Source organism: Convolutriloba macropyga, chromosome 2 (assembly GCF_964194025.1).
Source record: "Convolutriloba macropyga chromosome 2, txConMacr16.3, whole genome shotgun sequence".
Taxonomy (NCBI): domain Eukaryota; kingdom Metazoa; phylum Xenacoelomorpha; order Acoela; family Convolutidae; genus Convolutriloba; species Convolutriloba macropyga.
The window spans coordinates 82,100,003-82,115,352 of NC_134469.1; the positions used below are offsets into that span (position 1 = coordinate 82,100,003).

Sequence of the window (15,350 nt, forward strand, 5' to 3'; positions counted from 1 at the left end):
TGAAAGGCTTTTACTTAATCAGTTAGTAGAATATCTTAAAAAATTTGCGCTCTTGAACAAAGAACAATTCGGTTTCCATTCTCGAAAGTCGTCTATTAATGCTGTGCTTTATTTTATTGAAAAAATAATAGGAAACATGGAAGATAACAACGACACAGGTGCTGTATTCTTAGATCTTGCAAAAGCTTTCAATTCAATTTCACATGAGATATTTCTCAAGAAAGCTGAAAATTTCAACCTCTCTCAATCAACAATTTTACTTCTCAAATCTTTTCTCGAAAATCGAACACAAGGCGTAAAACTGGGTGTTGACTTATCAGATAAAATAACTATTAATCATGGTGTTCCACAAGGAACTGTGTTAGGACCTCTTATTTTTCTGTTATATGTCAACAATTTTTCTGAAAAGCTGGAAGGTGAAAATGATGTTGTTCAATTTGCGGATGACACTAGTATTATATGCAAATTTGAACGTAATGAAAATATTCCCCAAAAACTTATAAAAATATTAGAACAAACAGACAAATACCTGACAGAGAATCAACTCACTTTAGATGCCGATAAAACAGATGTTATTCTTTACAAATCATACTAATTCGGATCCAGAGTTTTCATCTAAAGGCGAAGTTATCAAACCAGCTCATGCATGTCGATATCTGGGAGTACAAATTGATTCAAACCTAACTTTTGAAAATCACCTGAACTCAGTTTTAGGCAAAATGGCTAATGCAATTCGTTCTTTGTATCTTGTAAGAAATCAAATACCTTTGAAAGTAAGAATTGATGTTTTCAAGTCAGTTGTACTCTCTCATCTCTCTTTCAGTGGAGTATTCCTTCAAACTCTTACAGTGAAAAACATGAACCGCATAAACAGGCAAATTAACTGGGGAATAAAAGTTTGTTATTTTCGTCAAAAATTTGACCACTCCATTGATCTTCTCATTAACGATCGTATCCTGCCAGCCGAATTGTTTATCTCAAAAGTTAGCCTAATGAAGCTACAAACAGACATAAGACAATGGGAAAAATCCGAAAATTTTAAAATGTTTTCTAGTCGCCATAACGCTAGACAGAACAAGAGAACAAATCAAAGAAAACGAAAACGAAGTGGAGTAACAAATCCTTAATCTTGAAAAGCTTTCAAAAATGGAACAAATTGCCCTCTTCAATAAGAACTTTTAACAGTAAAACTTGCTTTAAAATTGTTTTAACCGAGTTTTTGCTCGATCAACACAAGAAAGTACCCGTTAATAGACAAATAGGAGCCTTCAAATCCTATTTTTACCTATGAAAACGAACAGCCACAATTTGAAGATTATTATACTAATAACAATGCTGATTAATTTATTTAACATTTTTAACATTTTAGAGCATGTAGATATCTACTAACCTTAGGGTTATAGTCTGAGTAATTTACATGTTTCAAAAAATAAATGAATAAATCACTATGCATAAATATGCCACGTGCGTCTGGGGGGGGGGGTGCAAAAAAATGCTGGGGGTAGGGTACAAACCGAACATTTTATATAGTATATTAGCTTATCTGGCCTGTAGACTAACTATATATGTTAATAAGTATAGCTAAGATAGGGGGGGGGGGGTACTAGGTACCCTGGAGGGGGGGTGTGTTGGGACTGTTAAAAAGATCCGTTTTTCTAATATTCCGAAAGGGGCAACGTAGAACGTCCTTAAAAAAATGTAACCTATAACGTTGAAAAATCTTACCTGCCGCAGCTTTGGTGGTTATTTTGTCTGCAGATAACACAGCAACATCAATGTCCTCAAAATCGGAAAAGGCGCTTACGCTTGGTGGGTCTTTTTCCGCTAATTGCTTTTCACCCCACCCACGCGAATTGTCTCCCAGAACGGAAGCGCCGGGAATCGAAGTGATCTCCTGGGTTGAAATAAGGGCGGCTTCGCTATTTTTAGACCCAATTAAAGCTCTCTTTTCTCCCCCACAAGTGTCGGTGTCTTTAATATCACCGATTCCGTCCTGAGAATTAACAAGACTAGACTGGGTTAAATTAACATGGTCTCCGTCTTTGTTAACATTTTCAATTACATGTTGTATTTCATCTGCTGGCTGCGCTTTTGTGTTGATAATGGGAATGTTAGGAGAATAATTTGGGTCTGGGTCGATACTGATAGGCAAAAATTGGATATTAGCGCAGTTATCCCTGTCTGTATCGATATCATAGCCGTTTGATAATGTAACCGTAGCAGTGGCTGTAGAAGTATGGCCGCTTTCTTCAGGACAAGTTGGATGAATTAATAATTCTGTTTCATTTGGAGCAATAGTGTGCCTGCCATCTATCATTTGCACAATTGAGTTTAGCAGTACTGGTGTTGAACTATTGTTTTCGGCACATGCTATGTCTGTGTGTTCGGATAGGCGATTGTCGAATTGGCCGACAGTGGGTTTGGTCGATGACCAAAATATCCGAATCTAAGCCGACTAAAATATCAGAATCTAAGCCACCAATAGTAGTGTGATAGGACGCACTAGTGACAATTTGACCAGTCAGATTTGGGATTTCTTCTGCCCCCCCCCCCTCCCCCAATCATATATCTACCCTTTATGCCCACCCCCCCCCCCCCCCACGAGCACGTGCTATTTTTAACTAAGTAACATGCCATAGCAACTCTTAATTTTTAAGTGGTGGGGGTAATAAAAACGCGGGGTAGATCCAGATTTTTCGACCAATCAGAATTGAGATGTCGGTTAAATTTCTTATTTGGTTTTTCGTCGGCTAAACCCCCTGTCGGCCAATATTCCTAGCACCGTTTAACTAAATTACACTGCCTACCACTGCTACTGATGTTAGTTGGAATGTCCGCCTCCAAATTGGTCCGTAACAATGGACTAGAAGAACTAATTCCTTCTTCTGAACAGGTCTTAGGGGTTGTGGTGTCTGTAGACGATAGCTTTTCCCACTCCGCATCCATAATTTAACCATTTGAAATAGTGGCGGTGGTGGTGCTAGAGCGAACTACAATAATAACACAATTAGGTCGCTTCATTATACTGTCGCTATTTGCAGACCCAGACAAAAACTCAAATGCAGAATACAGCTAAACATTAATTCCGAGTCCCAGCCCACTTTACCGTGCAGTGCAAAAACATGCAAGTATCTGAAGTCATCACCTTGTAGGTACTCGATCACATTTCAATCCGCTCATTTCACTTGATATAAAACTATCACAACCGAACATGGGATTATATTGTCCGCTTAAGTATGTTAAAGCATCCATGGACTAGCGACTGCTATTTTGTATTCGGATTATTGAACGCAAAGATCAAAGAGCATTGGTTATAAGGGTATTGAGTGGAATTAGACATGAAATTCCGTAAAATGGAATTGAGTAATTGTGAAGTAACCGATAGTGTCATTGTTTACTTAGCTCAGTAAGAACTTTTAATAGTAAAACTTGCTTTAAAAATGTTTTAACCGAGTTTTTGCTCGATCAACACAAGAAAGTACCCGTTTATAGACAAATAGGAGACTTCAAATCTTATTTTTACCTATGAGAACGAACAGCCACAATTTGAAGATTATTATATTAATAACAATGCTGATTAATTTATTTAACATTTTAGAGCATGTAGATATCTAAGCTTAGGGTTATATTCTGATTAATTTACATGTTTCAAAAAAAACTGAGTTAAAAAGACGTTGGTCAAACTGCTGTAAAATAGAATCAACAGCTCTGTAGATCTGTTGGACTAAAATAATTACAGAATTAAAACCAGAAAGGCAACAACTCTAGGAGAGTTCCGTAGTTGTCCTATAAGTTTCGTACTAACTTGGATAACCGCTCAACACTTTGAAAAAAGTACTCGTTTTTCATTTGTACTAAATTAGTCCTATTAAATTACGACATATTTGATTTAAAAACGGTTGTTGAAACGTTTAAAAAGTAAAATGAGAAATAATTGCAAAATGTAGCGAATATTTACAAAACATTACAGAAAGAACTAGTTTAACAAAATTTAAATGACGAGTAAAAAGCCGACCCAAACCAAACCAAACAAATCTGACCTATAGGCATTTAAATAGAATTTCTATAATCTTGCAAAAATGATTTGCGAAGATTAGCTTCATAAAAGTGACCACAATGCTTAGAGCCGTGCAAAACAGCACGCTAATTGCCATGGTTGGCAAGTTAAAAATGGTCTCAGTGGAGTGCATCTAGTCCCTTCAAGAATAATGAACTCGAATCCCTCCCGTTTGTTTGAATTTTGTCTTTTTCTGAAAAAAAACAGCGCCCTAGATTCCAGACGTGACTGGTATAATGATATGATCTTACCATGAAGTTAGGCATCGATGGAGGTAGAACATCCTCCAAACATTTTCCACTGAATATAGTCAAAGAGGAATATCAAAACCAGATTAGTTACAACAATGTATATTAGAAACTAAGCACGATTGCTTCTTAAAAATGAGTGCCTATTTTCAAGAACATTGTTATCACTGTTTTAGCAAACAACAAGTGAACAGATAAGCTCTAGCGAAAACAGAAAAAAAACAATATTCACTCATAATACAAATTGGCTCTTCCCAACCAGAGCTCTTAGAGATCACTCAGCAGAGAAAGACTATTTTAAATAATTGTTTTCTTGCATAATCTAGTCATGAAAACAAAGATTATCATCAAAAGAAATTATTTCAAACGACGGGCGAGCGGTTGTATCTAGGTAAACCAAAGTGGGTGGATCTGAATTCTCAGTTCAAACAATAAACAACTGGCTGCCAAAACATTTCTTAGTAAGTTCGCCGACCAGAATTTTTAGGGCTTAGTAAAGAGAGAGGTGCACAGAAATTTGATGCTCTCGAGCGTTACGATTTATCCCGTTTCGACGGAAAGTCAAACCAATCGAGCGAGCTAAATATTATATAATAATATTTATGATATATTTATTTATATTATTATTATTATATATATTTATTATAATTATTATATATTTATAATAATTATATAATAATAATATAGAGCTAAATATTAAGAATGTTATAGAGGAAAACAGGCAGGCAAAAACTTCGAAACGCTTTTAATAAATGTTTAAATTTGCCTTTGAGAGCAAATAGATGTAACTAGAAAGAAAGAAAAATCAACAACTCTTGCATCACCAAATCTTTTAATGACAATGATGGACGAATTGGATACGGATATCAGTTTACCAGATATGACGAAAATCGAGTTGAAGTTTTCAACGTTGGTTTGAGTTTCATTGCAAAGATTAAAGGATTATCAGCACACTTTACACTGGGGGATTAAAGCTATCAATTATACTTCGGAAGCAAAAAGCAACGTACAGCTGAATGTGTGCTCCTTGGGCGTTATTCTTGCACAGTAACTTTGATTTGTGCTTAAGCGCGATTTGATTAAAAAAAGGCGCAAAATATTGCACCTTGAAACGTCATTTCATTCTCGTTTTCTGCGCTTTCAAAGAAAACATGGTTCAGCGGCTTTGTTTTTATGCTCTTTGCCAAGCACTCGCGAAGCAAGTGTCCGGTTTTAATGTATACGTTACAAAAGTACCTCAGCTTGAAATCAAGTTCCAGTGCACAGCGTGCACACACTTCACCAAAAATGCACCAGGTTCAAAGCATCTCAATTAATTAAATTTGTGAGTTCCTGGAAGAAATGGAACAATAATTCTTGACAAAAAAATGAGTTTTGACCAGCCATCAGTTATATTTTTGAGTTCAATGCATGCAGATTGACGGAAATTGCTTGTTTATGAAGACACTAGGAAACTTTGAAAAATGGCGAAGAAAAAACTGCCAAGAAAATATATGGGCAGTTCAATGATTTAAATGTGTAAAAGAACCAAACGCATATGTAACTCGAAAAAACTAATACTCTTTCTTTCAGCATTAAAAGACAGAGCATTACTAATTCCTGTAAAAATTGGTTGGAAGTAATTAATAACCTTCTACGCAAATAGCCGTAAATTCCTCCGCCTGTCGAAAAATTGCACCTCACGCTAAACACTGCCGTGAGTTGGCACCCATTCTGTTTAACTGCGAAAAAAAACTAATTATTTTTTTTCGGAAGGAAACAAAACATGCAAATGGATTTAGAAGCAATTCCAGCAGGTTGTAAGTTTTGCTGAGTTGATTTTAACTTTTGTTACAACTGCTTTTAACTATTTGAACATATCTTTAATTTTGTTGATGAAAAAAATCAATTAAGTTTGCATGTCCACTCATTAAAATGAGACTTCGAGCCCAAATCGGAGTTTGCTGATGAACCATTAGAGCCGTAACCTTAATGAACTGTGCAGATGGTCAAAGATGGAGTAAAAAATAATTTTCTGTCCTATTATAGCCCCCGACGAACATATAGCAAGCCATTATGTTAAATTTACGGCAACTGGGTTGGGGCTATATGTTATAACAAACAAATTGAGGGAACAAAATGGATTGGAACAAAAAAACAATTGGGGCACACAAATAAGTTGGGTGGTTTATATCGGAAAGATCCAGAAAAAAAAGACAACTATTCAGAAAAGACAACTATGCTGGAGGAGCAGAAGGTAAAAAAACCAAAAACGCTTTGTCACAGCCTTTTCCTCCCCAGCACACAGCTTATCGGGAGGATATCATTTATAATTCAAAAGCTAATAGGATATATTTGAACAATCATTAACAACGGGGCTCGCCCAGAACTGTGCTTTGCACACAAAGCTCCAACATTAACCTAGGAGGACACTTTATCACCATCTACTGAAAAGCTTCTAAAAAAATGCCAAAACGGACAAAAAAAGATACGATTTTAAATTATGCATTGACAGACATAAAATTAGTCAAGAAGAAACATCAAACTAAAATTTTTAAATCGCTTGTTTACCCTCGATTAGGATAAAATATTACAAATAGAATAAAGTCATTGAATACAATTGAAAATCATGTGCTTTTGATATTCAACATTGTAATGATTCTGTGTTCGGACAACTGGAACTAATGATCCCAACAATCAGATGAAACTAATTGTTCGTTGAAAACATTTTTGTTTGAGTTCTAGTATTTATTATTAGTTTACTTAAACTTATTTCTCGGTTCCATATAAATGCAAAATTTACTAAAATCTTTCGCAAAATGTATACAATTGCATACAAACCATTAAAAGGATAAAGCATTTGGAAAAAAAATCAATTTCACAAATTCATTTATGAATGTTCATGAAAAACGAAATGATTTTTACAATGATGTTTTTTAACTGTATATTAGGCAAAACGCATAACAAAAAAAGGAAGTCAATAGACGATGCTAGTTGTTCCATTGATGTACAATTATAATTATCGAAACCAAGAGAACTTCAGAGGATTTGTATTTTGCAATCTTTGTTTCATTTGAAAGGTCGTCTGAACTTCACCTTTCTTCTAGGAATCAATGAACGCTTTTGGAGCAGAAATTGTCCAACAATGCTTCAGAACTGCAAAATCATTAAAGGAAGTGAATCATCTTAAACCGTCGAGTTTCAAGTATTTCACAAGTGCTCTCTGTACCAAAGCTTAACTTTTGCTATCGGCCAGTTAAAACTGTTCAATTTAGTAAATACTCTGTAATTTAGGCCATTCAAACCCATTTTAACCACAACAAGAACAAGTCAAATTGTAAGAAAATATTTCTAATATTTGTCCGGACAACAATACCACAGAGAGTAAGTGAAGCAACGACTTTGTTCTTTTACAGAAAAAAGCAAGGTTATCTTTGTTTTGAGCTTCAAACCAATGCGAAATATAAGGTGAAGCGAAGATTAATAAATTTCATTCAGCTAAACGAACATGAGCAATTCAACTTTTCAAACAGCAGTTTTATGTTTCAAAATAAATTTCTAACAACCACTTAGGCCCAAAAGGACATAAATGATTCAATTGATCTAAAATGAGTACAATGAAAATAAAAGTAGCGGCTTTATTGTGAAATCTTTTTCATTCTTATTACATATTTTCTTCTATTACTTCTAATTTTTAACCAGAACATTTTAACAATTCGAAACTGTTCTATTTGAGCTCTCAATTTTCAATTTAAGGAAAAGACATTAATTTAGCCGGACAAAACCATCGAAGCAATTTAACGAAACACTTGAAGAGCACTAAGTTTTAACTTTATATTCATGATCCCATAAGTGCTTGAATTTTTGAATTTCTCCTTGTAGCGCTGATTTTCAAACAAAAAAGTATGCGCAATGATTTATTCATTAACCTTTCACAAATTTTGTTTGTCAGAAAGCGATTCAACAGCCTGAATTAAAAATTGATGCTGAAACGCACCTTTTCCAAATACAAAAAAAATTAAAACAGTACAAAAAATGTACACGGAAAATCCACAGATATCTCTGACCTATTCAGAAACTTCAGACAGTTAACAGCAGCGCTGGTTGAAGCCAGTATTGTTGCGCCAATAGTGCAAATAATTAAAGAAAAATTGAACGTTAAAGATGAGCACCAATTAAAAAACTAAATTTTCGATATTTTCATGCGCCTCAGCTGTTTAGTTTAGAATTATATAAATTACTTGCAATGCATGTAAACAAAGGTCTGCTCTTCTCAAAAGCTGATACAGGTCAGAGGAGGATGCAAACACTTAAAGTATTTTGAAGCCAACAATAAGAAAAAGAAAAAAAATCTTTACTTTTAAAAACTTTCCAATTTCTTTTAATTCGGCTAATATATTGTTCTTCACGCATCATCAAATTCAAAATGTTGAAAATAATTTTCAATAGTTCTGATAAACGCTGATTTCAGAACAACTCGCATAATACAGTGCTTCAACGCGGCGTAAGAAATTAATGAAAAATATTGATGCTAAATATTGTAAAAAGAAGCGTGCTTCAAAGAATGGTCCAATCACTGATTTTTAAACACAGTTCTAAGGGAAACCTTTGTTCCTTCCCATAGTGACAAACACTAACCGAACGGAAATGCAACAAACAGGAAGGAAAATTGATCTCAAGTTTTAATATTATTCATGTCTTCATGTCTATTTTTCTGAATACATAGTTTGCTGTGCTGCATATTTTTAGTTGTCAAAAACTCAAAAGTGAAAATAATTTTAACACTTGCATCTGTCAACATTCAAAGTACAATCACAACGAACAAACGAAACTTTTAAAATTGACGCACAATATATTTCATGATAAAACGAGAACAAATATATTTTTTTTCTCGTTATTGTACATCAAATTTCTTATATCTATCTTTTCGGCTCCCATTGAGAAATTTTATCTTAGCAACGAACAGTAAGAGTTGCTGAGTGATACTTCAAGTCATTTCTACTTAGTCATTTTGAACAAAAGTCTTTTTTCCGTCATTAAAATTTTAAAATCAGATTTTCAAAAAAATTGAGACCATTTTTTAATTTCTTTTTGGTATTTGAGCTGTAGCATCTGTGCCTAGGAGATAAAATTTCCGATTTGTTCTGGAGAAAAGGAAGCAAGCCTCGCATAAATATTCCGCCATTTCTAAAGAAATGTTGGAACGACTATGTAAAGCGGCCTGTTCTTGAACTGGTGACGCACAGCGTACTGGAGAGGGCATGCAATAACGGACAAAAAAGGTCCCACTATTGATAAAAGAAACAGAAAACTTACAGTTTCAATTCCACACTAGTTCCATGACTTATCATCTAAATACGCCAATAGATTGGAGAACGGCACCAATTTCAAAATTTACCACCTAAAACAACAGGAAGCTGCGGGTGGAAGCAAAATTTTTTGCTTTTAAATTCCAGCTTGAAGTGAGTTGAACAAATATTGATTGGCTCTATTTTCTGAGTGCCTACCCAGTCAGCGCCGTAACTTCCAAATAAAGCCCAACAGAAGGGCTGGATTTTAAGCCACCTCCATAAACATCCTGAATAATCAATGTGTGGGTGCATGGGTAGGCGGGGGGGGGGGGGGGGGGGTGAGCAGAGCATTAAGCCCAATTGATTCAACTTTCTCCTCTCAGGCACGTCAGAGTAGAATGAGAATTGATCAACTAATTGTGTAACTTAACACAGAAAAGAAACTGATGTTTAACAAAGAAACGGTTCAATTCTTACGTCAATTTTGTAACTCATAAATATTAGTGCCTACGAATGCCATAAAACTCAAGTACAGGGCTCAACAAACCTTTTTCGCACAAATTTATTTTTTGATGTTTAATAATAATCATTTTTGTTTTATGTAGTCAGCAAAATCACACATGATGACATTCATTCACAAAATACATCAACCAGACCACAAAGAGATCACTTTGAGGCCAATGACGCGTTCTAAACTGTATCAGATTAGATGGAGTGATCGCGTAGTCTTACTGAACATGAAACCCCAATAGCATAAAATTTTAAAATTTTAAAATCTTTAAGAACACGAGCACAAAAATTGAGAGAAGATTATGGGAGGAGGCATATAAATATACTTGTTCATGCAATGATAATTTCAATTTAATGGTGAACAAGATCACTAACAGGAAAGACATTAATGAGGTGAAAAAGCAAGAAAAAAACTCAGATGTAAAAAACAAAAACGGGCGTCCTACTTGCTAATTAACACCCGAAATTTTGTTAGGGATGAATGTAAATTATTCTGACAATAACCCTAGGTTAAATATCCAAAAGCTTGAAAATATTTTTGAAATAATCACAGTATCAGTATCGTTATTATCATAAAAATCCTAAAAGTGTGGCTTTTCGTTCTCCTTGGTAAAAATAGGATTTTAACGCAACCATTTGTCCGTTAACCGGTATTTTCGCGTGCTTATCGAGCAAAAACTCGGTTGAAATATTTCTAAAAAAGGAGTTTTACTGTTTTAAACTTCTACTGAAGAGTCAATTTGTACGATTTTTGAAAGCTTTTCAGGATCGTTTCCGTTCTCATTTTTTTACAATAATTTGATGTGTTCTCTTGTTCTTTCCAGCTTTTAGGTGTATATTGAAAATTTTTAAGTTTTTGGATGTCCCAGCGTCTTACATCTGCTTGAGGTTTCATTACAAGACACGATCTTAAACAAGATCAGTGGACTGGTCAAATTTTTGTCGACAATGAACTTTAACTCCACAGTTAATTGCCAATTTATGCGGTTTACGCTAATACGGTTTTTGCTCTAAAACTATGAAAAAACATACGGCTGAAAGAAGATGAGAGAGAGAGAGAGAGCACAATTGACATGAAAACGTCAATACTTACTTTGAAGAAATTTGAAGGAATTTGATTTCTTACAAGAGACAACAAAAGCTTTTACTGAACAGGTCAATTTGTAAAATTTTTGAACGCTTTTCAGGATCAAAGATTTGTTTCTCTACTTCGTGTCCATTCTTTCTTTTAAAATAATTTGATGTGTATTCTTGTTCTTTCCAGCTTTCAAACATTTTAAAATTTTCGGATATTCCCAGTGCCTTATATCTTATTTAAGTTTAATTAAGCTAAGTTTCCACACGAACAATTCGGCTGAAAAGATACGATCTTTAACAAGATCAGTGGAGTGCTCAAATTTTTGTGGAAAGTGAACATTAATTCCCCACCTATTTGCCAATTTATGCGGTTCGTTTTTGCAGTGAAATTATAAAACATACGGTTGACAGAAAGGTGAGAGTACAATTGACTTGAAAACATCGATTCTGACTTTTAAAGGAGTCTGATTTCTTACGAGAGACAAAGAACGGATTGCATTTAACTTAAACCTGACTTAAGGTGACTTTGAAACGTTAGGTTTGGATCAATTTTTACTCCTATATAACGAAAAAAATGAGCTGCTTCAATAACTTCACCTTTAAAGAAAACTCAGGATCAGAATTTATATGAATTGTAAAGGAGGACAACTGGTTTATCGCCATTTAATGTCAGCTGATTATCTGTAAGGCATTTGTCTGCTTCTGTTAAAACATTTCAATTTTTAATTTAACATTTTCATTCTTTTCAAATTTGCATACAAAACGTGTAATCGGCAATTTGAACAATGCCAATTTTACATTCCTTTTTTCAGAACAATCTGACGTATAAAAATCATATTAGTAGTGTCATCCACAAAATTGAACGGTTTCATTTTCAACTTCCAATTTTTCAATTTCCAAGAGGTCCCAGCACAGTTCCTTATGAAACACCATGGTTAACAGTTAACTGCTGTGATTTTTCAGCTTTCCTGAGAAAGATTTCATATGGTATTGAATAGAAAGCTTTTGCAATAACTAAGAACACAGCAACTGCGTTATAGTTATCTTCAGTATTTCCAATTACTTTCGAATTGGCAAGATGTACGAATCCTTTAGAATTGTTGGAATACCTTTCTCTTGAATACAATCGCTAAATATAACCTGAATATGTGTTCAAAAGGCGTTATTTCTGGAATACAATTCCAAAGCTTTGATGTATCGCGGGCCTGGTCCTTTGTTTTGACTGGTTTTTCATGAACCTTAGTACGAGAGGAACCGTGTGTTCAAGCCTCTGGTGTCAACGTCTGACTGAAAAGTCGGGTGTCAATGGAACAACCCCCTTCTGTAGATGCCCAATTCGCTGAAAACTGTGTCAAAGGGTTTAGCGATTCGACTTTTTGACTTTGGTTTTTTGAACATTTTCATCCATTTCAGTGGTATTTGTTTTGCTATTTTTCATTCCAATTTTTTTCCATGAATTTCCATTTCTCTTTTTGGGCTTCAGATTTCTCTGAATATCGATGTTCTGATTCCTTTAAATTTCATTTACAAGGTTGCAATACTTTTGAAATAACGCAAACGAATCAGCCCTTTGTGTCAAGCTGTCTGTATTCATTGAATTATCGATGTTTCTCAACAACTAATTTTTTTATTTCTTTTGTCTTCTTATTTTTGGGACAGTCTTTTTGTCATTGGAAACTAATTTCATCTGTTGCTGCGTTTTTCTCAATTGTTGTCAAAAAAGTCCATTAAACTCTACGAGCCAGATCTCTTAAAAACTTTTTCAACAAAATGTCCAAAAGCAAGTTAGCCCGCTTCAAGAATTACGAGTTATGTTCTTGTACTGATGATATTTACATGAACTGACCGTTTTTAGGGCAACTAAACAAAGTTCAGTTGCAAAACAAACAAAGTTCAGGAGCGAAGCCCCTATAGGCGACAGCAACTATCATCAAAGAAGATTCCTATTTGCTAATTTTCAAAAATAAAATTGGTGTGTTTGATAGGATAGCCACATTTTTAAATAGTAATCTTCTTCGGTTCGTTGAATAAATTTATCATCTCGAAAATCAAGCTGCCACCAAAATCAAGCAAACTGAACAAAAATTTACTATGTATTAAAAAACAGTTCTGCACAGAGCATTCTATTACAGCAAGCGGACACAGAAAAGCTGTTTGCCTCTTTTTAGAGTTGCGAGAGAGCTATCTCGCCATCTTGTTCGCTGTGAAAAAATTCACACGTTTTCACAAAAAGATTAAAAAATTTACACTGCTTTGCTTGGCCACTCTGGATCAAGAAGCTTTCCTCTTTTGCCCAGTTTCTGCCACTGGCGTGCGTTTAAGTTATTATACGTTCTTAATTGGTTTCGAGAATATTATGAGATAAAGAGCACAAGTTGAATGGATCAAGTTTTGTGTTTCATTTGCTATACCATTAATTTCAGTTAAGGTCATTAGAAAAAAACTTTCTAGCCCACTAAAGTCGGTTAAACTCATAAAAAAATTAAAAAACTAAAGTGAGATGGGTTAAACTGAAATCGAAAAAAAATAAGGCCGACTTACCAGTGTCACTTAGCTTCTATCCATTCACAGTCATCTCCCAGCATTTCATCAAACTATTCAAATGATAAACGTAATAAACCGTTTGAACTGAACAACTATTTGGTCTGGATGGATTTAGCAACATAAACTGTTCAAGGTTGGAAGAGCAAGCAAGCGTCATATTCTTCATTACACAAAACTACAGAGCAAATAAGAGCATAAATGCAAAACCATGGATGTTACCACTTGAGTGAAATTAGTTTCGTTGAGAAAAATTGTAAAATATCAAAAAAAAAACTAGTGGAGCGACACCACATGCTCTCCATTCAAAAATGACTCTTCAACTCCATTCATTCATAGTCCAAAAAATGACGAAAACGGCAAAAATAAAAAACAGTCTACAACCGCTATTCTGTACTTCACTTTTAAAATTTTGATGAAAACTTTTGATGAAAAGCTGATGTCCAAGATGTAGTGTTATTAATCAACAAAAGTGCCTTTATTTATCGAAAATTCTAAACATGTGATTATTTTATTGCATGTCGCTGACAGTCTGAGCTTCACAAATGACGAAAAGAACTCCAACCCCAATGTGAAAACAAAATGGTAAACGTATAGGTAAATGAAGGCACGAGAAATAAATGCCTTATTATGATCTTCCGAAACTCTACAGACAGATTATAATGTTTTCATCTGGTACATGGAACAGTTAAAAAAGACGCATACATTTCACATTACACGTTGACAAAAATAAAACAGCCAAAAGCACCGCAGCCCTCCTAGCAAAAATTCAATGAAAAAAAAAAAAACAAAACATTGAAAAGCAATCAGCATTGACACATTGAAGCATAATTGTGCATGCAAAAAAATATCCTATTTTGTTGTACTTTCCATTTGAACTTTAGCAGTAAAATGCCTCTAATAAGCACCCAGTGATTTCAAAAAAAAACGTTGTATTGTCTAAACATCACTAAAACATCACTGTGGGCTTTACACAGCAACAAGTTAACAATCTGATAACTTTCGTAGTTTTCAGCGGAAAAAATGTTTTCTTTTAAATCAAAAATCCCTTCCAATAAAATTCCAGTTGCCTCTTTCGCGAGTTTTTGAGTTGCCATAATTGAACAGCACGTAATTTTATAACCTCTATACATTGTAAGACATTAAAACCTTTAAACTGAAAAAACCCATTTTCAAGTCAATCCACTCATAAGAAAAAAAAGAAACAGACCGAATCAATATGTTCATACACATTTAGGCAGTCTAATAATTCAGGAAAATGTTTTTATCTTTGTGGTTAAAAAAATCTGTTAACTGGATCACAGATCACAGACTACCCCAAATGAACCATTAATTTAGGGATCTTTTTTTGAGATACTCGTTCAAAAAAAAACAAAACAAGTCTACTAACATGCTCACCCTTTTCCAAACACTGTTCAGCTGGTATTCTTTCTTGGTAGTTTTCAAGAGTAAGTTGCCCAATCAGAGTATTAGAAAACTACAAGTAATGGCAGAACAAGAGAGCAAATAAAAACAAATGTTCGAGAGGAGGCCAGTAAATACGGTATTTATAAATTATAAAAGTATCTAAAGCTTAAACAGACAAAGGAACACAATTTGGTTAACGCGACAGACGTCTGTCCAATGACGACAATGTCTGTGCTTGAA

General features: G+C 34.4%; 1 protein-coding gene across 1 annotated transcript in view; it reads right to left on the minus strand.

The window, feature by feature from the left end:
- Positions 1 to 9,618, minus strand: part of LOC142335022 (uncharacterized) — a 60,304-nt gene extending 50,686 nt beyond the window's left edge. The window contains exons 1-3 of the mRNA XM_075383350.1: positions 9,601 to 9,618; positions 2,808 to 2,990; positions 1,726 to 2,376 (exon numbers count right to left, since the gene is read on the minus strand). Coding sequence (XP_075239465.1) covers positions 1,726 to 2,376; positions 2,808 to 2,946 — 790 coding nt within the window. The 5' untranslated portion in view covers positions 2,947 to 2,990; positions 9,601 to 9,618. The remainder of the gene's footprint in view (positions 1 to 1,725; positions 2,377 to 2,807; positions 2,991 to 9,600) is intronic.
- Positions 9,619 to 15,350: the final 5,732 nt, after the last annotated feature.